The sequence below is a fragment of the Tympanuchus pallidicinctus genome, unplaced genomic scaffold (genome assembly GCF_026119805.1).
Source record: "Tympanuchus pallidicinctus isolate F22 unplaced genomic scaffold, pur_lepc_1.0 scaffold10, whole genome shotgun sequence".
NCBI classification, from domain to species: domain Eukaryota; kingdom Metazoa; phylum Chordata; class Aves; order Galliformes; family Phasianidae; genus Tympanuchus; species Tympanuchus pallidicinctus.
Window position 1 is genome coordinate 10,438,884 of NW_026294619.1, and position 24,526 is coordinate 10,463,409.

Below are 24,526 nucleotides of genomic sequence, written 5' to 3' on the forward strand. Positions count from 1 at the left end.
GGGCTCCTCTTTGCACCCCTCTCCCCCCCCACCCCGCGGGGTCAGCGCCGCCGTGCGCGACCCCCTTCAGCGCGGCGGCCGAGCCGGGAGCGCGCAGGCCCCGCGGGAGCGCGCTGCGGGCGGTGGGCGGGAGGGCTGGGCGGCGCTAGGGCCCGGGGCGGCGGCGGCGGCGGAGCGGGGCCGGGCGGGGGCGGCCCCTCCCGGGCGCCGCGCGAAGGCGGGCGCGGGCGGGCGGGCGCGGGGCATGGTCCCGGCGGCGCGGCGCGGAGCGGAGCGGGCGCGGAGCGGTGGCATGCGGCGCGGAGACATGCGGCTCTGCTCGCGCGCTGCTGCCCCGCCGACATGGACCGCCGCCGCCTGCCGCTGCTGCTGCTCTGCGCTGCCCTCGGCTCCGCCGGGCGTCTGAGCGCCCGCCCCGGCAACGAAGGTGAGCCGGACCCGCGGGGTGGCGGGCCCCGATTTTCCGTTTATTTCTACATTATTATTTATTTATTCACTTTTTTTTTTTTTTTTTTTTTTTTGCGCGTTACGGTGGTGCTGGGCGGCGGCCGCCCTTCGGCCAGGGAGCGCTCTCGCCAGGCAGCGCGGCCGCCGCCCGGTGCGGGGATGAGGAGGGAGCCGCTTCGGCGGCCCCCGAGGAAAGTTGGGGAGCGGAGAGCGGGGTCTCTCCCGGCAGAGCTACGGGAGAGCCCGAGCAGCGCCGGAGTGCGGAAACCCCGCTCGGCAGGTGCCGGTCCCGCCGCGGACTGGGGCGGCTCTCTCGGCGGGTGAAACGGTGCCACAGCGCTGCGCCCCTCCGACTCGCCCCGAGCGCCGCGATGCGTGCGGGTGCCGGGCGTGCGGCGAGCGCTTCCCAAGTTTTCATTAATAGCGGAGAGCCGCTCAGCCCCTGTCAGATCTCCTCCGCGTTCCTCGGCGTTCTCCCGTCGGTTTCGGAGCTGATGGTGCGTGAACGTGCGCGATTGTTCAGCGGCGATGCACGGGCGTTTTGTTCTCCCTCGCTGTGGCGGTTTTTTTTTCAGGTGACATTTGATGAACGCGCACGCTGGGTCACGGAGAGAGATGATGACCGCCGGGCGCTGTTGGGGAAAGTAATCGCAATACTTCAGGGGAAAGCTCGGGCTTCCCCGACCCCGTGCTAAGGAGGATGCGGCCGCTGCCCGCAGGGTGCGATCTGTGTGCCCAGGGTGCACGCTGCTATCGCATCCGCCGATAGAGTCAGTTGGGATAGAGCCTGCGGCTCCGGAGAACTTGTGATGCCCAATGGGAGTGCGGGGCTTGCACCTGCCCGAGCTGCGGCATCCACAAGAAAGCACATAGAAAAGCTGTATTGAAACCAGTTCTCCCGTGCAAACGATGCTGATGTACTTGGTGGTATTCTGGCTGTTTGCAGGCAGTGAGATAACAGGTTCAAGTGATTTCTGGGAAAAAAAAATATCGCATACAACAAATACAGAAAGACCAAAACTTTAGGGACACTGGGCAATCCGAAGTTAGTCAGTTTAATCCTGGGAGGAAGCGGTGGTCCCGTCGTGCTTGCAGAACAATGTCGAGTCTGTTTGTATGCTCTATGTAAATTTGTTCTGCATGGGCAATGCTTTCCAGGGTACCTGGAGGAAGATGCTGGTAGCGGTTGCTTACTCCTAAGTTCACATATGTGTAATATTTTGTTGTGCTTTGTCTCTTTCAGCAATGGTTTTCAGAAAGGAAAGCAAGAGCAATGGTGGGGGGTGCCCTTGTCTCATGGCTAAAAGCGGGTTGTGGATGCTGGGGGTCCATCAGCCAGCAGCACAGCTCTGCCTCCGCAGCAGCGGCACACGAACTCAGCTCACACACTGAGCAAAGCCTGCCAAAACGGGAGCTGGGCACTCAGCTTTGCTAATGATACTTTTTGTTTCTTTGTTTAAAACCATTGGCACGGAGAACCGGGAGAGGAGGAAAAAATAAATAATAGTGCAGAAGACATGTTAAGCATCTTGTCTGAGTCTGCCTTCAGTAGGTACTGCTTCTGCTCTCTGTGTTCAGTTTCAGGAACACATCCGTCATATTTTCAGCCTGGGTTGCAAAAAGCAACATGCATGCAGTGACGGGATGGTGACTGGCTTTGCAGGCTTGCTTTTCTTGAGGGATGGGTTCTGCTATTCCTTTCAGAAAGCAAAAAAAAAAAAAAGATAGAACGCTGAGAGTTTCTTTAAAAAATGGGAGCAGCTTCAATGTTTGTTTGTTTTCGCTAAGGAAAGCGCACTAATTACTTTATTTATAGTGTATGTGGGCTGATCATATGAGTTGAGAAATCCGAATTATGATTTGCTGATGCTAATTTGTTTAACAAGTCAGGCATTAGCATGGAGCTTTAAATAATGCCAAAAGATTGCTTTCTTCTTTTAAATAATGTTTTTTTCACCACTTCTGCTGTCAGTGTTAATTCCTTCCCCTCCCAAACTCGAGTTAGAAGTTTCTGTGTTTCCGTGGGGTATTTAGAAAAGTTTTCTTTCTCTGCCCCTAGGAAGGAACCAGACCCTTTGAATGGAGGTTGTTAACATAGGCTTGTGGCGAAGCACGCACACATTTTTTTCATACGCTTTAATATGAAGCTGCTGTGGAACTTGTGGATCATTGTAACAAAGGATGAAGCTCATTTCTGGTGTGTTCTTATTGCTCTGTGTAACTTCTGAGGGACGTGAATGTCACAATGGATAGGTTGAAAGGGTTACGCTCAGGGCTACCAGAGAGATGTCCTACGTTTATTTGACTTGAAAGAATGACTTCTGTTCTGAAAATCCAACTTCTGTTAACATTTAGAGTTAATATTAAAGTTGACAACTGTTTGAACTAGTGCTGATACTTTGGTGGATGGGAAAAAGGGAGAAAAGGATGGAAGGGGCTGAAGGCGAGTTGTTGGCTTACTTCCTTACTTTACATTCTGTCAGTAAGTGCAGTTCTTTTTACCCCTTTTTAAAATTATTATTTTGGATAGTTGGAATATTTGTTAACTTCCTTCATCCCAGAAAAGTTTTGAGGCTTTTTTCTTGATAAAACCCATTTTCCAGTAAGTTTATTGTTAACTACCCTGCCATGCTTGTTGCAAACGGTGTGCTCTTTCCCTACATAGTCACTGAGGGTCAGGGAGCTTCTCTGAAGTTCAGGCTTGTCTGCGTGTGGTGTCAAAGCGTGTGCCATTTTCTGAGGGGCAGAAAGATGTCGGGGAGATTTAACGTCCAATCCTCAGGTTTGAAGTCACGAGCAGAACCCTCTGAACGCATAGGAACCACATATTCTGCTGTGCCGTCCTTCTGAATGTTTTTCACATGGGGTGGAGGGTGTTGTTTTTTTTTTTTATTATTTTTCCTAGAAAGAAGCAATTTGTCTATGAATAATTCCTGGGCTTTCAAGGAATTGACTGAGCTCTGTCATTTGGTAATTTAATAATTTTTCCTCTGTCTCTCCGGTAACTATATTGCCTGCCCGAGGGTACCAGCAGCCTTAATTTCGCTGTTTTATAACCCACAACAGTTAACACTTGACCCAGGTCATTAACAGGATTATCAGCAAATTTGTTTAAGCTTTTACTGACAACCCGAATTGCTTCAATAATATTTTGATTGTGCAGACAGAAAACTTCTTGTAACCTCTCAATCTAGCATAAAATTAATTTCTTGCGAACACAGCTCCCAAACGATCGATACGGTAAATCTGCTTACAGTGCGTGGTTTCAGTAGTGTCTGTTTTGGTTAACAGCAAGAGGGTTCCAATCAGCCTCTACTTTCGGTCTGTGTTGGCTTTGGAGATGTGGTTTCAGCTTTTATTCATTCACCAGCAGCTCAGAGCTCTGCGTAACTGCGCAATTAAGTTCACCATTTTATCTGTTAGCACTTAAAGTTGCTGAAGGCAGCACACTGCGCCTTGGTAGCAGTGACAGCCGTTGGCAAGGCTTTGAAAAAGGCAACATTTGCACGTGGAGCAAAGTGCCTGACCAACTTACCCACGTAATTTGGAGAAGGGCTGGAAGCACTGGAGACTTTGGATCAAAAGGGAATGGCGCAGGGCAATGCTTAGTGCAGATCTCACCTTGCCGTGTGTCAGGTATCATTAGGGCAGAGGAAGTCCTCCCATATAGTGACACGTTCCCTGCTGGCACTCGTAGCTCGCTGCAGTGTGTTGCCCTGCAAAGGATGTCAGAAGTCAGTTTAGAAACCTTAACGTGATGCCTCTTGAATTTAAGCTCGGATTGGTGGGTTTCCAGCATGCTGTTTTTCATACAGCTGTTACCCAGTGCTGTTGTGCTTAATCCTAAGCTGTACAATGAGAAAAACAATGATTGTGCTTTAAAATTCACACGGTGATAATTTTAAAAGTTGTGCAACAATAGAAGGAAGTTGGGCAAGTCCCTCATTTCTGATAGGGGGTGCTCACAAGTGGAATAATTTATTTCCTTTTCTATGGTTGAAACTCGTCTTGCGGCTGATGTCAGTGCAGTGCACTAAAAAGGAAAATCGCCTCATTCTCCACGACAAACTTAAAGCAGATGTCTGAAGCGCAGGGATGTTCAATTGGACACAGCAATTAATTCTTATTGCAGTTAATTTGGATGTGACATATTTGCTGCCCAACGAACCAGTCGAATGACACATAGTTGTTACAACTCTCTTTTCTGCACTTTCCTCTGTAGGAAATGAGGCTTTGGAGCCATCACGCAGACAATAGGCACACGAAATCGCTTACAGTCTTTGCAAATCAGGTGTGCGTTCTTACTGAACCTAAACTTTTTTCCCTGCCACCTGGGGAAAAACCACAGATTAGTTTTATTTATTCATTTATTATTTGCAGGAGTTGGGGACATTGCTATTAGTGTACTTACTCCTGATTCTGTTTCAGAAGTTGTAAGTTTTCCTCCAGGAGCGTACGTAATGGCTCTTGTTCTTGTAATCCCCGCTTGATGAAAGTTTGGACGTACAGATGCAAGTGTTCGCTTTCCTGTTTTCAGAGCTCTGGATTTTATCACCAGTGAGGGTCACTACAGAGCTGTTACCGAATCCAGCCCTACGGTTTGTCGCTTTCTGTGCAGGGCTTGTGTTAGCTCCATAGGGTACCTGCAATTCAGGGAGGTGCCGTCGCTTTGTGGCCGTTGTTGGATTTCAATCATTCAATTAATTAATTAAATGCTGCTAATAAAGCAGAGATACAATCATGTCCTTGTTTTCGGTTAAGGTTCAAAAGTATTCTCAGTGGAGGTGGTTGGTATTGAAACACAGACGGGTCCTGTTGCTGCCCTAAGGTGCAAAATGAACTGGACTTTTGCAGGCGTGTTAGATTAACCTGCAGAGGTGGAGCTGAGAGATCTCTTAAGCCCATCACTTTCCTAACAGATAATTTCAGCATCTCAAGAGTTGCTTTCCTGCCATAAAATGTAGGGCTTTTTTTTTTTTTCTTTTTTTAATTCTTTTTTATTTTAAACATTTTCTTTCTTCCAAAAAGGAGCCTGATTTGTTGAAGTGTTCTTGAAAATTGTTGAAAATCTATTTATGAGGGAGGAAAATCTTGCAGTAAGAGCTGACACAGAAAATGGAACATTTTGTGTACAAATGCATATGACTGCTGCTAAGTTTTTGCTATACATTCGTTTAAGTGATGTAGCCCTTCTTATTTCCATAAACTTTGAGCTGTAGCTTTTTTTTTATATGCGTTTGAATTTTTCTAAATAAGAAACAAAACTTGACAGAGTTTAGTTCAGTTTAATTCAAAAGACGAGATGTGAACTCCCTGTGGTGTATTTCTGGAAATAGAAAGTGGCAGTAATTTGCTGGGTTAGGATCGTATTCCCCACTGGCAATCTCATGCTGCTTAGTTTTTAGGTGCTTGCGAGTGCTTATTTTGCAGTGTGCAACTGATGTAAAATTGAAATTCAGTCCTTTGGACTGAAGATTCCTTTGAAATTTCTGCGGCGAATGAATGGAAGAAATAAAGATATAGGAATAGAGGTAATCCTGTCTGAAAGAAATCTTAGTTCAGTGACAAAAGAATCCCAGCCCATGTGAGTGATGGGCGGAATGAATGAACCACCAGCGCGTACAGTCCTAAATGTGCAGAGACGTTATTAAAGTAGGCACACTGTAAGCAGAAACTTTAGCACCACGCTCCTTTTTTTTTTCATAAACTGCTGTATCCCGCTGTTCCAGGCAAAATATGGAGGAAAATCCCATTAATCTGCTGGAGAAATATTGATGAAAGAATAATAGCAGACTGAAGGAACAGTGGTAGAAACTTCCGAGCAATTAAGCAAACAATAGGGTGAACGGTAAGATTCAGTCAGGGCGGTTTAGTGTCATATGCTGCAGGGATGGGGATTTCTTTTTGGCCAGCTGGTTTCTTGGGACATTTTTATATCTGTATTTGGAAGGACAAGTTCAAATTGCATTGGTCAGTTTCTGTTTGTTTGCTTTTTAATAATAGTGGAAAAACAACAACTACAACAACAAAAGAAAAACCCTCAAATTTCTAAAGCACAGATTCCACACATACAATTTTATTTTATTTTATTTTATTTTATTTTATTTTATTTTATTTTATTTTATTTTATTTTATTTTATTTTATTTTTAAATTTCTGCCTCAGGAAGGAGGATTTTCTAGGAAATTGAGCATAAAGAGTTTAAATAATGAAACCGACAGAAAACCTTCTGGCTCACGGTAGGCTTCCCATAAAGTCTGCAGTGACAAATAGCAAGAAGCGATGCGGTGTCCCTTGATTTAGTTGTTGAGGAGCTGGAAAGCAGGCAGAGGTTTTGCATTGTTTGCTTTTTTTTTTTCCTTTCTTTTTTTGAGGACAGGGCTTTTTGAAGGATCTCTTTCGGAGAAGGAAAAACAGAAATTGAAGTGAAAGTTTGAGCTGAATCAGACCGACATCCAAACTTTCTCTCAAATTAGTGACACCATTAGGCACCCAGAATTCAGTGCTGACAGTGATCTGAACACTGAACAAAGCACAAATTAAGAAATTCCTTGCCACCCTGAAAGTCTAAGCATTGTTTACATTAGTAAGCTTCACCACTATGATTTACCAGAGGTGAATTTCAACAGACTGCAGTTTAGAAAGGGTAGAAGCATTTTTACCATTCCATTTGTTCTTTTTGTAACAGTGCTTTTCTTTTTCCTTTTTTATTTCATTTTAAAGGAAGAACAATTCCTGTCTATCCATTCTTACTGTTCGTGACACACAGTGACATATATTGAAACAGGTTCTGAGAACATTAGGGTCTTGTCTTGCAAAGACTTTTCTGCCACACACGATTTGCCTCAGAGGACAAACGTCCTAGCCATGACAGCAAGTCAGATTACCTGGAGAAGAGGGTCTTAGGTAGGGAAAAAATCATGCCTGAAAATATCATCTCCAAATTGTCTGGAGGTGAGCCAACTGTAGGAAAACCTCACTGACCTCCTTTGTTCCTCCTCACCCTCCCCCCGCCAACTGCCATGTAGCTCTTCTCACGTGCCCATCATTTTTCTTCTCTCTTCCTTCTCAACATCAAGAATTCAAGATTCAATCAACTTTCAATCAACATTTCAACCATGCAGAATCAAAGGAAGAAAACATGTTGTGTTTTCCTTTTCAACTGGCTTTGAGGATGTGTCCGTTCCTCCTTACCAAATCATGCCTTCCAGGAGAAGCAAGGTGCGACAGTCTTGTGGATGAGCAGAGAAGTGCAGAACTACATATTTAATGTCACTGCCTTTAACACAATTGGTTGTTTTGGTCCTAAAAGCTGTATTAAATCAGGACAGAGTGTGTTCAAGAAACTGAGGTAGGAGTTATTCATGCTTTCCTTGGTTAAAGGTTCTGGAGAAGAGAGCTACATGCTTAGTTTGTGCAGCTTAATGGAAACCTGAGCCCTTTGTGGGAAGGTAATGGAAGCAGAAGAATAAGCAGAAGACAAGGTCTGAAAAAAGTGGCTTATGGATAGATGGGAATAGAACAGTCATTTAAGCATTTACCTTTGTTATAAATATTTGTATTTCTCACATATGGAAATAGTGAAAAAAAACATTAGCAGGGTTTTGGTTGCAAAGGCAGCAAATGAAGTCAGGGGCAATTCCATTTTTCATATGGATAGCTCAGCACACATGTTCTGCATTAATTACCTCCATAAATTCTGTTAACCTGGCAAACAATGAAAATATCATGTTGGTGACATCACTGTATTGGAAAATAAAACTGGTTTTAGCATCTTGATTTTCTCAACGTGACACTTGAGATTTCATAGGCTATTGGCATTTTACTCCCCCAGTTTGCACCAGGATGTTTAGTCATTTGTTCTGTGGGTTTATTTTATCTATGGAGTGGCTGTGTAAGCCCTCAAGCATTTCATAGCTCATGTGAACTGGCACCCTTGATTCATGTAAGTAGACAAGAAAAGATTGACAAAACTCCATCTAGGTACCCCTGAGTAGATGGCTTTCTGAATGTCATATTTCATGGCTTTCAGGAACTTTTTAAAAAGTCTTTATTTCTGTTTTGAACGATGATATTATATATTATTTTAATATTTATATATTTTTTCCCTGTGTCCTATGAGTAATATCACAGAAACAATTTTTTTTTTTTTTTTTTTTTTTTTTCCCCAGTATAATTTGGCATGCAGCCACCTGATTTGCTTTGGGGATATCACAGCTGTTGTAAAAAAATAAAACAAATGGTCATTCACCAGACTTGTGCTCTGGTCCCTGTCTCAAAAAAGTTGTATCAAAGAACTACTGATTATTTGCTATGATTTATTTATTTATTTGGTCATTCATTGCTTTTGAACTGCAGTCAAATTTGTGAGAACTTAGAAACTTGTAGTCCTTGGTACCCTGTGGTCAAATAGCTTTGCTGTGATGCTTTTTGGTGTCTAAACTTCCAGAAATGGAACATGTCGAAATAGTTTTTGAGATTCTCACTTCATCTAAAATAAACATGGACGCTGTGTTGCAACATATATATGTATATTTTCCTTTAGAAAATTTTCCTTGTCGGAAGCTTTCTCAAACAGGATTCCTGCTTTCAATCTCCTTAAAATAATTTTAGTAATTGGTTTGCTGTTAGGTTGGGCTGCCCAGACCTAGGCATGTGGTGCTTCAGGATTTGGGAAGCCCAGCAGGGTTGGTCTTCCACCCTGGGACAGAGCCACTGAATTCTCAGCTGCTGAAAGGTGCGAGGAGCCTCTGTGTAGGTATTTGAACCTCGCCCTTACTTTATGATTATTTTTTTTTCTAAGAAAGTTGAACTTGGGTTTGAACATTTAAATTCCTTTTTAACACAGTGACCCTTGTTTTGCATTTAGATGCTTAACACCATGCTTCACTGATGTCAGATTTAACACCATAATAGTAGGCTAGAATGAGATTCAGAGGATTTGGACTGCAGCATGAGTTCAGCTGAACAGTAACTCAGATGCCTTAAGGGTTTATGCCTCTTGTAGGAGATGTTGGAAAAAGACCAGTTGGAATCGGTTTAAAAAACTGGATGCAAAGAAGTGAAAGCAACACAGTAATTTGGAACCCATTAGGTTAATCCATTTTTAATTTTGATATCCTTGTCTTAATGAAAAGAACTGGCGTGTATCAGCTTACAGGAAATAGCCTAATAAAACTGAAATCTTATTAGACCCTTTTGATAAACATTGCATTCCAGCCCACCAGTCATATGTTTTTGCATACTTGGAAATTGAGCTTTACACCACTTTAACAATATCAAGAGAACTCTCATGTTTCAAAGTAATAAAAAAGAAGGAAAATCTATTTTGTCTGCGTTCATCCGTGAGAAGTTCTTCTACAAACCAGGCAGCTGCCAATTCAGGCAGGTACCCTCAGAAAAAAGCAGCGTACAGATTTGTCACCTCACTCCTGCTAAAATTCTCACATCTTCGTCTGTGCAAATTGCCTATCTCTGCTTTCTCTTCACAGCAGCCAGAATAGCTTCTGTGAGGTGCCACGTTAGTAGGTTTGAGTGTGTCTGCACACCTGTAGACTCGATATGGGGTAAGATCAGAGCTCACCTATGCTGCACAGCCTTACAGCTATTGCCTGAGTTCCCTCCAAGGCAGGATGGGCAGGGGGCTTCTGGAGTTATGTGAACACTCCCAAGATTTCCAGCAGCAAAATGCTCAGTAGTTTTCTACTCTACTTTGAAATTAGTTCCAGTTTTGTCTGCTAAGGAACAGTGTACTTCTGCCAGCTTGCTTTCTGAAATCTTTCCTGCTTTCCTTTACAGTCTGTGCTTTTATTTATAGGCATTCCTGCATTGCTCACTGCTGTGCTGCCTTCCCTCTTTTATGGCAGCCTTTTGAGAGAAACTTGCAACAAAGTTCCCCTTTTGGCTCTTTCAGCGTTCTGCTGTAGGAGAAACCGAGGTGCCTAAATCTGGTGTCAGCCGTGTGATGAAGAGAGTGAGATCTGGGAGGAAAATGACACCCTTCCTCTTGCAAGGCAGAGAATACTGCTGTGAAAATAGAACTTATCCAAGTTGACGTAGTAAGTTTTGATGTTTTACAGTTGCAATAATTAATAGAGTAACTTGGCACATATTGCTAGCCTTCTCTTTAAAGAAAAAAAAACAAAACTGTAACAATCTTTTAATTTTGGAAATAGCTTGTAAATTATTTATATAACATTTAAAGGAAAAGAATAGAGGCTTGGGCTACCCAGAGTCCTTCTGTGAAGACTCCTGTGTTCAGTTTTAGAGCGACTGTTTTTTAACTTAATTTTGGTTTTCCCTTGTTTGTTCGTCTCTTGCCCCCACCCTGGTGGAGTTCTTCACTCAGCAATTTAACCACAGATTGAACATGACAGTTGCCAGATTTGGAAAGCTCTGCACAAAATCATATTTGATTGTACAGTATAATGGCATAGGCAAGAAAGGTTGAAAGTGCAGACCTCACAGTGTTGTGCCTCTCGCAGGACGGTAGTCTGGCTTTGAGCTGTAGCAGGAATCTAGGTGAGAAATCTCCCGTATGGATGAGAATGGTCAGGTGAATGGACCAAGCTTTGTTGGTGCTTGAATTGAATTGTGTTACAAAGTATTTTCTACTGCCTGCTTTTAGATTTATTTTATGTTGCTTAGTGCTACTTTTCTTCCTAGAGCGCCCCAGGCGTGGGGGGGACAAAGCTATAAAGGCAGAGCTTAAATGTGAGCCCTTAGCATGTCTCTTATGCTAAGGTCATTTCCTTCTGAGCATTTGCAGCAATAATTAAATCTTCACTGCAACACTTTAAGACCATAAAATCACAGGAGACTTGACTTTTTATTAATGAACAAGCAGAAAATCAGGTCCCAAATCTGCTTCTTGGAAGCAGGCTTCATTGGCAAACATGATTCCATGAGAAGAGTACTGAGTTCATTAGTGTTGTTGCTTCGTGGATTCTATTTTTGTTATTGTTGTTGTTGTTCCTTCCCAAAGATTTTTGGATTATCCTTCAGCAGATTTTATGTTAGCATGATCCTAGTTGGTAATCACGGTGAGCACACCAAGTTGTGATGTCTGCATAACCAGGGCCCAGACTGTCCGTAGGTGTTGCCTCTAGTCTCAGAATAAATGAGCTATAAAGCAGATCTGCTGTAGCCCTTTGTGTTTCTTTTGCTCCACTAGTGCAAGAAGGAAAGAATGATAGGACTTAGACCTGTGCTGGTAGGTGCACCAAAATCCAGGTGCAACCTTTGTCAGAACTAGACTGCCCTTCTGAAACTGTATCTGTGTCTGCCCTGACTCCGTTCTGTCCCACCCCAAAACCAAGATCTGGCTGACTTCCTGCCGCAAAGTATTTTCTTTACTGCTCAGAATTACATGACACATTTCAATTATGGGCATTCACCGTTTTTTTCTTTTTGGTTGCATAGAAATGGTAAATTTTCCCATTTGTTAGCATGTTTTAAAATAACCAGCACATTTCTGAACTGACAGTTTGAGACCAAACAAGAAGAGACAAAATAGAGGTTTTTTTTTTTTTTTTTTTTAAAAAAAAAAAAAAACAACTATCAATTGGAAATCTTAATTAGTTGGAAAAATAAATCACACATATTTCACATCATCGGCCGCTATTCTGCATTTTCCTTTTATGGAACATGAATTGGAAATACATAAATACATTGCAGTGGGGAAGTGATTGTAGATTATTGCTTAGCTGTTGCAAACTGTCTCTTAGCAGGCTTTCCTCCCCACTGCTCAGGAAGTCAGGGTTATCTCAGGATGGTTCTACCTGGCACAGCATCTATTTGTTCATTTTTTATTGAGGATTGAATTTATACTATGCTCATATCATTGTAGCAGCCAGCATTCCACGTGTTTCTGGAAGCGCTACTGCCTTGCATTCAGGTATCTTGTTAGTTTTAAGGTTCTTTTTCTTTTGCTGACGTGGCTCCTGATAAAGCCTGCTGTTAGTGAGCCTGGAGTCAGGCCCTCTGCCATCACTCTCAGACTGGAAGCAATTCCTGATAGTGTGAGCAGGCCTGCACGTCAGATTCCACTCCAGCCCTCATTCATCCTGATGATGCCACGGTGAAGGGAGTGAGTGAACTCTGCATCTCACATCCAAGTGTCTGCTCCAGCTGCGGGAAGGAAGGCAGTCATATTGGCACAAATGCACGTTGAGGGAAGTAGAAATGCCTTCTAGTGAAGCTGTGAGCTCTGAGGGCCAGAATAGTGAGGCAGGAGAGGGAGAGCACATGTTCTCAATAGACGTTTTGCCCGGTATGCTGTTGCTTGGCAGTAGCAGCTGCAGTGTGTGCTATGGGGAACCAGGCTGCAGGGCAGCACTCAGTACTGATCTTTTCTTTTTTTTAAGGGCCTTTTCTTAAGCCCTACAAGTAATGTCATGCTGAAGGTACACATCTTGGAGAGGAGAGTGTTGAGGAAGAGGGAAGCCAGAACTCTCTTCTCTCTAGTTGTGTCTTTTAAAGATATGGCTACTACCAATTATACTACGTGTACATATCAGTTTTCATTTAACTTTAATTGTGTGTGGAAAAGTCTGTTAGGATCATGCTGGTAAATGCCTGCTGATGTTGATCTGATTTCGCATCCCTCTGCATTACACTCTGTGAATCGGTCAGGTCAGTTTTGTGAATCAAATATTGCCTTTTGTTACAGAGTTGAAACACACTGAAATGAGTAATCATTACATGAATCAGTTGCTTTTGTATTTTGTGATTTTCCTCTTTTTCCACCTTTTTTCTACTTCTGTAACTCTTCAGTCTCAATGCAGGGAAATGTTATTTTCTCCTTCAGTTTCTAGAATGATAGGCAATTTTAAGGCCTCATAATGACAAAAAGTAATGCTTTACTGTTCCCTATCGTTTTGCCTTTGGACCGTGATCATTGCAGCCTGTAAGGTCTGTACTAATCGCTGTCAAGCTCTTCAACTCTATCCTGAATTCAGAGGAAAACAGTGTCACAGAAACTTTTCTTTTGGTGGGGGGAGGAGGGAAGGGACATTTCTCTGGATAACTACTTGAAAAATAAATGTGTTTTGCATTCTAGATACTATTAAAAATTCTGTACTTCTGGTGGAAGATACGTTTTTTTCCCAGATTTTTTAATAAAAGAAAACGTATCGTATTTATGAATTTCAGTTGGATTCTAAAGAATTTGAGCACTCAGGCAGCCTGCTGTGTGTTTCTGCTTGCATATAATATGATTCTTATGAGACCAGTGATAAAGATACCAGGCAGTGACAGATATCTAGAGGGTCAATATAATGATGTCTTCTCTCTCTGAGTCTTTTTCTTTTCTTTTATTACTTGACATGTCATGAAGTGAACAAATAAATAAATCCCCCAAAGAACAGGAAATAGCAGTCGTTTTAATCACTGAAGACCATGTGGCTAGATAGGTGTTTGTGCACAACATTGTTTTATTCTGCTACATACTAAATAATTACTTGGCATGGCTAGCTTTTTTCCTTCTCATACAAATAAAAATGGTTGAGGAAACTGAAGACTCCAGTATGAAAGCAGATAAGTATGTTCAGCACAGAAGTATTTATTTACAAAATTAGTGTGTCTGGAGCATAGCTCTGCTTTGATTTTTGTCACTATAGGGAATATTCATGCCACTCTTTTTAGGTATCTACTTGGATTCTTTGACTCACATCTGAATCACAGGCCTGTTGTGGTCAGTGTGAAAGCCTCTGTCTCAAATATTTCTACAATGTAGTGAAGTATATATGAAGATATATTGGAGAAGAGAAGGCTCTGGGGAGATCTCATTGTGGCCTTCCAGTATTTGAAAGGAGCATAAAAACAGAGGGAGAACAACTGTTTACGAGGGTGGATAGTGATAAGACAAGGGGGAATGGTTTTAAAACTGAGACAGGGAGGTTTAGGTTAGATACTAGGAGGAAGTTAGATAAGGAGGAAGTTTTTCACACAGAGGTTGGTGACACACTGGAACAGGTTGCCCAAGGAGGTTGTGGATGCCTCATCCCTGGAGGCATTCAAGGGCAGGCTGGATGTGGCTCTGGGCAGCCTGGTCTGGTGGTTGGTGACCCTGCACACAGCAGGGGGATTGAAACTAGATGATCTTTGTGGTCCTTTTCAACCCCGGCCATTCTATGACTCCATGAACATGTACATATAGTTGGCATAGAGGTGCCAATTGGAACAAGTTGAGGAAAGTGGAATGAAGGAGATACTCTGAAAAATTGTTCTTGCTCTCAAAGCTCAGATCCCAGGTACAACATCAGAATGGAGGACTGAGGGAGATCTCTTACTGATTCATTTACTTTGCTATAAAACAGAACTAGTTAAAATTCTTGCCCTTAATTGTGATGAGAAAAAGCTTGAACTTTGTTTTCTGGTTTACAAACTTTCTTAACTGAAAGTGTGCTGGCATGGGTGTTTGTCATAGGTCTATTTCGCTTGCTTTATAAGCTTCACCTGTTAGAGGGATGGTAGAGTGTGGTGACAGATATCTGCTCTCTGAACCTGTAGCTGGGGCATCCAGCTGTAGTGGGGCCCATGCTGGAGTTTAGCTACCTATTGGCATTAGACCAACACGGTCCTTTTGTGGGCACACTGAATACTGAATGGCACCCATGTCCTTATTCTGCTGCCTGCGGGTACTTCATGCAGGAGTACTTGGCAATCTGCTGAACCTTCTCAGAGAGCAGCAGGGAGCTGACATTGCAGGGGCACAGAGAGATGTGGGCAGTGATGCTGAGTGCTGATCTGCACCTTGAGGGCATGCTCTCTCTGCTAGGCTGGTTGGTAAGTCTGGAGAGGAAAACCACCACCAGGGTGTGGCACAATTCCCTGTGTAGTTTTCCAGATGAGATTGATGAATTTGGACTGAATTTGTAAATTCCAGAGTGGCTGCAATCATGTTTTCAAGGAGCTCATTCTTAACGAATGAATATATTGCTTAAGTTTACTCCTGAGCGATTTGAGTGAGCAACTTCCTGCCAAGTAATTTACCTCAGAAGTCATACTTCCTTCATCACCATGTATTTCGGATGCACAGCATCTTGTCCCAGGAGATCCACAATATGTGGGATTTTGTAGTCACAAAAGCAAGAACTGCACTTTTTCCTTTTGAATTCTTATTAGTGTTTCCTTTTTAGAGATGCAAACCCTGCTTCAGAGACGTCTGCCTTGGGCCCTGCACGCTCAACATGAGACTGACTGATTTCTTTCTTTGTGTAGATGATTAAGAATTTAATGATTGATAAAAATAAGAGCTAAAGAAATATATGATGTTGGGTTATGCTATTTCTGTAAGCTTAGTAAAGATGTTTTGCTTACTGATATAGGTAGAAAATCAAAATACCATTGTTTTCTTTTAAAGTGGTGTATTACTGCAGGGAAAATATTTTTCCCTCACTTGGGTGGAACAGCAGCTCATTTGTGGTAGTGTAGCACTGAAAATATACATATGGTACCTTCACATACACAGACAAATGCATGTATTTATGATTGTTGATGACATGGTCTGATTTCTAGTACTGTATGTCTGCTGGATTTTCCTACTGTGTATTTTGTTGTACATCTCAATAACAGGGAAAAAAAAAAAAGCTTTTTATTTTTTTAAGTGATAACCAAAATTAAACAACCAGTAGAAGAAAAATGCCAAAATAATACACGTAGGATACAAATTGGTCAACTTAGCAGATTCATAGTTAATTGCCCTCATTTTTCTTTTCAGTCCTATTCTTTTTGCACCTAGTCCTAGTCCTAGTCCTATTTTCTTTTAGCACCAATATACCCAGACCATCTGGTTCTGGGAACAGTGTCAACCCTTCAAGGTTGTCAGGAGAAGGGTCGTTGTTGTCAGTAGGAGCTGAAGCTGCTTAGGCTGTCAGAGTGGCCACCTCTAGCAGAGCTATCATGCTCAGATGTTAAAATTCCCTTGAGTATGGTGGGATTTCTTTCCTTGTTGCCTGTAATTTCCATTTTGAAAGAAAAAGAAGCCAAATCAGCAAAGAAAAAATGGGTCCAAATTGCAGATAATAAATATTGAAGGTGCACTAATTAGTGCAATCATGAAAAATGTTGTGTTTTATACAAATACTTCATTGGCTTGTATTTTTGTAGAGATTCTTTATGTTTCTTTGCACCTGTTCTGCTTCATGTGAATGAATAAATGGTTAGCTAGGAAACTGTAATGGAATTTATCTTTGTGCTTGTGAAAATGTAAGTAAACAGCAAAGAATATCCTTCACCATATTTTGTTTGTTTGTTTTACTTGTCATATTTTAAAACAGATTTTAAAACATTGTAATTAGATGGGCTGGAAAAAGTCTATTTTGGATTGCTTGCAAATAAAATCTAATAAAATCAAACAATAATAACAAAAAAGATAATGGTGATTAATTGATGGCACTCCGTAGGTTGCTTTGTCTGAACTTGAAACATTGTAAATAATTATTTTTGCATTTAAGGTGTTTAACTTGACATTCAGAAAACAGTTCACTACTACAAGACAATTTGAGAACAAATTAGATAAGAAGGAAGAAAGAGCTTAAGGGAAAGACTTTAATCTGCATTCATTATTTATTCTTTTTTCTGAGAATATTATTTATGCCAAATACAGGCCTTTAATCAAATAATGATTAAAATATTCAGATCTTACATACATACTGAGATGCATTGACCCAAATTTTATCCATCCAAGGGGGAAACCCTGTAGTTTGTGCAGCTGATGGAGCCGCTCTGTTCCCACCCCCTGCTGTAATTAATTTGGACAAAGATCCGTTGTTTATTTTCGTCACTTTTTTGTTTTGAAAAGTTCCTGTGTCTGCTGTTCATACCATGTTTTAAGATAAACAAGGCAATCCTTTTCATTTGTCTGTCTTTTTCTTCTTTGTAGCTATCTGCCAGGCCACCTGAACAAATCAACTGCTTCACAAGATCCTCAAATAAACACATCTTTTAGTAAAAGTAACTGAGGTTAACTGGACAGAGGCAAATGAAACTCATTCTTCTTCATTTTGTCTTTTTGTAGTTAATCTGCTGGATTCAAAAACAATTCAAGGGGAGCTGGGCTGGATCTCCTACCCATCACATGGGGTGAGTTCACTAGACTGTGAAATGGAAAAGTGCTTCTGCGGACCAATGTGCTATTTAACCATTGTTTCCTCTTCAGAGGACACTGTGCAATAGCTGTAGTTCTTTGGAGCTTCAAAAATAGCCTGCTCTAAACTTGAAATGTATTGTTTATAAAGTTATGGAGCCTTTTCTCTAGAATATATATCACACACTGTGTATAATCCCCATGAAGAGTTTCTTAAAGAAAATGTTCACTGAACAACAGAAAGAACAAACCTGTCTTTAAGCACCACTCCTTCTTCTATTGCAATGCATATTTCTAAGAGATACCACAGAACTGTTTTATAATAGTGCTTTGATGATTTTGTCACATCATGGGGGAAGGGTGAATAAAAACTGTGTGATATAAGAACTCATTTGGTAAAGTCTGTGCTGAATTTTTCAGGTATTGTTATTTATTAGTTATAATGTTATCAAAGAAATCATATTCTTGAGAGTTTCTTTTTGTTTACTGTATGGGAACTGTTGAGTCACGGCCTGAACCACTGATTGACCACCTGAGGCAAGCACGGAGTCAGCCCTGGGAGCACAGTTGAAGGCAATTCAGCTGTGTGACCAGAAAGGGTGGAGCCTGGCTGCACCTCTCTTAGACCCATTTAAGAGCTGACTGCCAGGGGGAAGAATCTCTTTTTGGAGATTGCTCCCTTTGGAATATTTTACTGTAAGCCCAGGAAACAGGTGAGCATTTCATTTATTTTTGATTATTTCTTCTCTCCACTGTGATAATCTTTCTAGTTATATGACTTGTAAAATACTCGTCTATCCATGCCACTCTGCTAATTGTAAATTTGTTGATTGTATGTTTACTTTGTATCCAGATTCAATGAAACCATGCGTTCTGTCTGGATTAGTGCAGTCTTAAATAATCTGTGCTTTAATGTTTGCTAATGCTATTATTTTAAGACAGCATTTGCCACCGTTTTTTGCCAGCTTAATGTCATTGCCTAGCTGTCTGGTGGCACTGTTATTTGGTCGCTCCTCAACTTGCTGTGTTGCTGTGAAACGTATATGTGTTCTGGTGTGTATTCTTTCTTTCTACACTGCATAGTGCAGATATTGAAGGAGATTCCCAAGTTGCTGCATTTTGTCTCCTGACCAAAAAAGCCTACCTGGTACACTGAAGCCTTAATACCTGAATCTTCCCTTGCCCTTAGAAAAGGCTGTGCTTTCAAGCCTTCTCTGAAAGAATGTGTTCCAAGACCTGCAGCTCCTTCTCTTTCTGCTCCGTAACTTGAACAGCGCCACACATGGTGGTGCTTTGGTTCCTTCCTCTTCTGCTGGTCTTATTTCAGTCCTCCATCTTTAAATGATGACTCCTAGAAGCTTTTGCGTGTCTTTCTGCCTTTGTCTCCTGCTCTACAAATTAACCTCTGCCAGGGTGTACTGCTGCTTGTAAGTCTTTGGGAAACACTGTTTCTAGTCATGATGAGCGTGGGATTCAGTTTTTAAAACTGAAGCAGTGCCTTCTTGGTTATTAACTATTATACAGGTACCTAAGTATGTACCTGTACTGTATACTGTATACTGTATCTTAGCAGTACCTAAGAATGAAGTCTTGGTTTACTGTCGGAGTTTACACATCTCTTGCTGTGTCTCTGAACAAATTGTTCCATTCTCATGGGGAAGAGGGTTCAAGTTTCTTTCTAGTGCCTGTTCCTGCTGACTTTTCCCAACGAGAAACATTTATAAACAGGATGTCTAAGAGGGAACTCTCCAACAATTTTCAAGCTCCACAGTTTATCAACCTTTCTTGTCTTAACTTTTTTTTTTTCTCTGAGGTTTTTTTTTGTTTGTTTCTCACTCAGCTGCCCTGCACTTCTCTGCTTTACTCTGCTCTGTTTGTCTTGCAGCTGTGCAGATCTACTGCTCTGCTCCCTGCAGCTGTGCCTCTCTTGCCTTGAGTGCCTAAAGCAGTTGGTAGGGAATTGAGGTATCTTGAGGGCTGTAAGAGAAACAGCTGTGCTACATTACCCCATCAGAAAGAGCCTCCTGATCTCTCAAAACAATTTTACTAGCCTCTGCAAGTTTGTGTCAGGTAATTCTAGCAAAACTTGTTCTTGACTGTGCATGCTGTTCTTACTTACTGTAATATCCATATACACTGAAGCCAAACTAAATAATGGAATTTTACTGATGTCCTTACAAGGTAGTGAAATTCCTCGTTAAAAATCACATAGTAAATTAATGTAGATCGTGTACTGTGAGTGTTTTTGTAGAAGAACTAAGGCTCTTCGAAGTGTGCCCTTCAAAGTGTTGTGAAATTGTAAGATCACCTATTGAAACATCAATGTAAAGCATGAAAATACTGTTATGTATCCTACTGAATACCCTATTCGAATATTTCTGTAAAATGGTGACAACTTGAACGTATGAAAGAGGGATCTTTTCTTTTTACAGCCCATTATTTATAGTCAATTAATTAAACCTGGTAAATATGACTGCATCTGTCTCTGAGCTAACTAAAATATGAACTTAAACTTTAGTGGAAAAACATTATAATAAAGATGTCACATCACGCTGAAAGATTGCTAATAGCATAGTGGTGATTTACAGGGTAAAGTTAATAGAGCTACACTTGAGGCTGTGATTCACAAATGAGTATACTGGTGCTGTGCCAATTCTTCTTCAGTGTGCAGCAGCACATGTCAATGTATGGAGGAGTGTGACTTACAGAAATTTTGTAAAAATAATTTATCTGAAGTGTTTAATATGCCTGTTAGAAGGCTAGTCGTTTTTATCTGATCTATACATGATATTGATTTCTAGCAAAGTGATCCAAACTGGTTGGTTGTCACTTTCAGCATTCAATGGCTATTCTTTCTTCTTTTAAGTCTGATTTGATTTGGGCATATATAATAATAGCTTTCCAGAAATTCCTGAATATTCATGTTAAGATTCATAGCTCATTTGTATTCAACGATTTTTGTGTCCCACATAAGAACCCTCTGGCGGCAGAGTTTTAGACTATGGTTAGTAATATCACCCTGTAAGAATGTGATCTCTCCTTGAATCATCCCATGCAGCCACAGCCTTGGCGTCACAAACGCTGATCTGGTCAAGCTTATTAAAATCTCTTAAGTACAAAGCACCATCCCCTCTAGATAGCAAGGCAACTGAATTAAAAATATAATAGTTGGCTTTGCTGATGCTCAAGTGTGATTGGCAGCAGCCAGAAGGCCTGTATCCCCTGCTACCATCTTCAGCACCTGCCTAGGCAACCTTTTTGTAATGCCAATCAGTCAAATACCAGCTCCATTTCTATAGGTTTCATTAAAGGGGGAAGAAAGAAGAGCTACTTAGTCTGTGCAGAGTATATTATTGATATGCTGATTAAGCATAAAGAGAGTGATCATTAACTGCAATTCACGTAAATTACAGCAGCACAGATGTGGGGGTTGGGAGGATGAAAAAGCAAGTCACTTTAATAATGTACAATAGAAATGTGATGGATAATTCATACAGGACAAAAAGAGTGGAGTCTAAATCCTGCTCTGCATATTCATGTGGGTATTTGTATTGGTTTCAGTGTATTTTCTTATTTTGGTAAGAAAGATGTTTCTAATTTGAAACATTTCTAAATTGAAACGCCAAACTAAATTAGTTCTGTGTTCTTTGGGAGGTTTGGAAAATTGTGTCATAAGAACAGTGCATTGTTCTACAGTCACCCAAATTCTGACATGTTCTTTACATGTTTATTGCACATACTGATAGACTTGATAGTTCTTTGGTCCTCTTTTGGGTAGTTGGTTGAAAAGTAAAAGAAGAAATTGTTCCTTTTTTTTTGCTTACAGCTAGAGGAAAAAGTGTTCTGATATTTATTATTATAACATAGGTAATTGTTAAAAACACCCTCTTCCCCCCAACTCTGTCCTGTACACAACCAGTAAGTTGTAAGCAAAATCAAAAATTAGGGGTTGGGAAATAGAAACTTCTCCAATGATCAAATGCCATATCTCTAAGTCCCTAAGTTTTTTGTGTTTAGACTCATCTGACCTGAGAGCTAGGCATGTTCATTATCATAAACTCTGGGATGCATACTTGAGCTGCTGACTGTACACTGAAGTGCTTTCAAAATCTGTTGTGAATATTCACTTCTTCTTAGTTCTTGCTCTCATAATCATTTGGACAGAACAAGTTGTTGCTCTCAATGATGGAAACTTCATTAAGTATTAGTGGAGAAGCAGATAATGTTCCCTGTTTCTATAATAATAGTTTGTGTTGTGTGAGGAAGGCCAGAACATATGTTATGGAGATTGATTGAGAGCTTTTTCCATGAACCAAAATTGGGTTAGAATTGAAAATCTTGAGTACAAATGAGGAAAACGTCTCCTTTCTTATATTTCAAAAGCCTGCAAGTAGTTTGTCGCATTAGACTTCGCCTGCCCACAAAAGTGAGTCTCCCAGGCTGCATTTGTTCTGGTTGCAATAATCTGCTAACATGTGGCACTGTAAAATCTTCTGGCTTTTTTTTTTTTTTTTTTTTTTGGTGGGATATCATGGATTCAGTGACGGAAGAAAAGTCAGAATAAATAAGGCACTTGGGTACTGCTTGTGACTAGATGAAAGTAGAGAAGAATGTGGGTGTAATGACGTTTTGAGTGTGATTAAGGTACGCTCAAATAAACTGTATTCAGTAGTCAGTTATTTTGGCTGTTGGGAACAGAAAGTTTCTGTTTATATGACAGAGATTTTCAAGATTAATAAGTATTTCCATGAGTACTGGAAATAATGTGGCTCATTTTCCTGCAGCTTTAAGTCTTGTGGTTAATTGTGTCCCTGCAATTGAAGCTCTTCTTGCAGTGGGTCCTTAATGCCATTTGGTTTCCTCATATAATGCTGCAGCCTTCCCCTGAGCTTGGACATGCAGAAAGTTTCTCTGACCTCACAAAGTCCCTCATTTTCACATGGCTGCAGATCTGAAGGACAGCTCAGCCTTCAGTTGAACTTGAAACTAGCCAACAAATACAGAAATCTATGAGTGTGATCTAAATTTAATTTTCTTTTAATGCTGATTGGCATCTTTGTATGTATTTTTTTTGTGTCTGGGATGTAAAACTTGTCAGCTATTAAATTATACTGTATTTTAAGTGGAGGATGTTACCAAACTTACCAGAAGGTTGTGAAAATGTGTGTCAGAGTGAAACGATATCAAACAATTGGTGTGATTCAGAAGAATTGAAATTAAAAAAAAAAACAAAAAAAAAAAACTCTTATTCTATATGCTTCTTATTCAAGTGCTTGTTTTTCAAAATGGAAGCAGGCATGTTATTCTATTACATTTTCCCTACTCATTAGTAGTGGTATTTCCTTAGTACTTCTGTTAACATTCCGTCACAAACAGGGTTTATACATGTTTTGCCTGTGGTCTGGTCTCCTTACAGCTTTATGTATTTCCTACTGTCACTCTGCCTTTCAGGACTTGTGTATCAGGTCTGAAATTTAAGCAGGCTATTTTGATGATTGGAAGTCAAACTAACCACAGGGGATTCTGTTCTTGTGAATTGTAGACTTTGTTTCATTTTGCTCTGAAAAGCTGATTGAAAAAATAAATGCTTTCAGTTAATATTCACTGATTTTCTTTAACTGAAATATCTGCTTTTAGTGTACTTGGGAAGTGTATTCCTTTCATTTTATTCTCCTTTCTTCCAAATAATGTGTATAAAGAAATTGTACTGTAGTTTCCATAAACTCTTCCTTTCGCCTCCCATTTCCTGTAGTCAAACATGTTGGTTCTTCTCTGTAGACACTTTTTTTTTCTAGTAGAATAAAACAGCTTAAGTGTATATTTTTCATAAATACAATATAAATGATTTTGCTTTGCAGAGAGGCATTTAGGAATCTTCCTGCTTAGAATTAATGGATTTTGGTTCAGACTTGGAGCCTACCTCAGTCTGTAGATGCTTCCTTTACACTAAATCTGGACATAAGAGAGGGAGTACTGGTGCTGTGGTATCTTTTTTTTCCCCCTTTCTGACAGCAGTTAATATTAATGATTTAAAAAGACGTGCAAGATGATTATTTTATTCTATGAATGTTGTTAAACTGGTGACAAATTTATTAGTTCTGCTTTCTGAATATAATGTGTACTGTTTCTATAGGCATCAGAACTTTCACAAATGTTCATCAGTACGTACTTTGGTTGTATTTTAGCTTGCTTTGACTTTTTGTGCTCTATCTCCAGCTGGTTTCACTAAGAATGCATTTAAAAGAGGAGCTTAAATGCAAAAAATTTAGGTGGAACTGGGTGAAAAAATGAGGGAAATATTTTGAAAAAGCTCAAGATCCCAGTGTTAGCTCAAAATTATGACTTCTGTGTGGTCAGTTGTTAGTCCTTGTTAACAAGAGAAATGCTGCTTTAAAATTTAGCGCGCAGAATATCCTATGGATGTGTTCATTTGATAACTGCATCGTCCAGTTACTTGAAAAATCCAGCATGATCATAAAAATTCTGTGTTTCAGCACACTTAAAATAGCTGTTAACTTGATATTAAGTTAAATGTGTGCTGCTTTTCACTAGCAGCCTACTAACATAGGTTTCATGATGTGATATAAAGGGAGAGGGAAGCTTTTTCGTGTGCTGTCTTTTGAAATTGGGTTTTGTTATTTTTTTTTTAACCATCTCCCTTCAAATTAGGATGGCATTTTTCTTTTTTAAATAGAAACAACCCCAAAAAGCTAAATGCACAGTAAGTGCGACGTTCCATTTTTATAAGTGATAATTACTGAGGAGAAAACCCCACATACTTGCCTCATCAGTCATCCTACTGATGGTTGCTGAAGTTTCAGCATCAGTTTTCTGTGGTGTCAAATTGAAAAGAAAGAAAGAAGAAAGGAAAAGGGCAAGTTTTAACGTCTGTTCCAAAACTTAAATAAAGATCTCATTTGGACTGGGAGCTGCAGATCCTCCAGCTTCCCCTTGTTAGCATTCCAAGCTCAGAACCAGCGTTACTGCCCTC

At 40.7% G+C, this 24,526-nt stretch overlaps 1 protein-coding gene across 3 annotated transcripts in view; it reads left to right on the forward strand.

Moving 5' to 3' along the window:
* The first annotated feature begins 233 nt into the window (after window positions 1-233).
* The window catches only part of EPHA3 (EPH receptor A3), a 220,211-nt gene continuing 195,918 nt past the window's right edge, over window positions 234-24,526 (forward strand). For 2 of the 3 annotated variants that reach the window (XM_052704221.1, XM_052704229.1), the window contains exons 1-2: window positions 234-427; window positions 17,467-17,531. In XM_052704221.1, the coding sequence (XP_052560181.1) occupies window positions 343-427; window positions 17,467-17,531 (150 nt within the window). In that variant the 5' untranslated portion in view covers window positions 234-342. Of the gene's footprint in view, window positions 428-17,466; window positions 17,532-18,218; window positions 18,249-24,526 lie in introns of those variants that run through there. The other variant, XM_052704239.1, reaches the window with a different exon arrangement.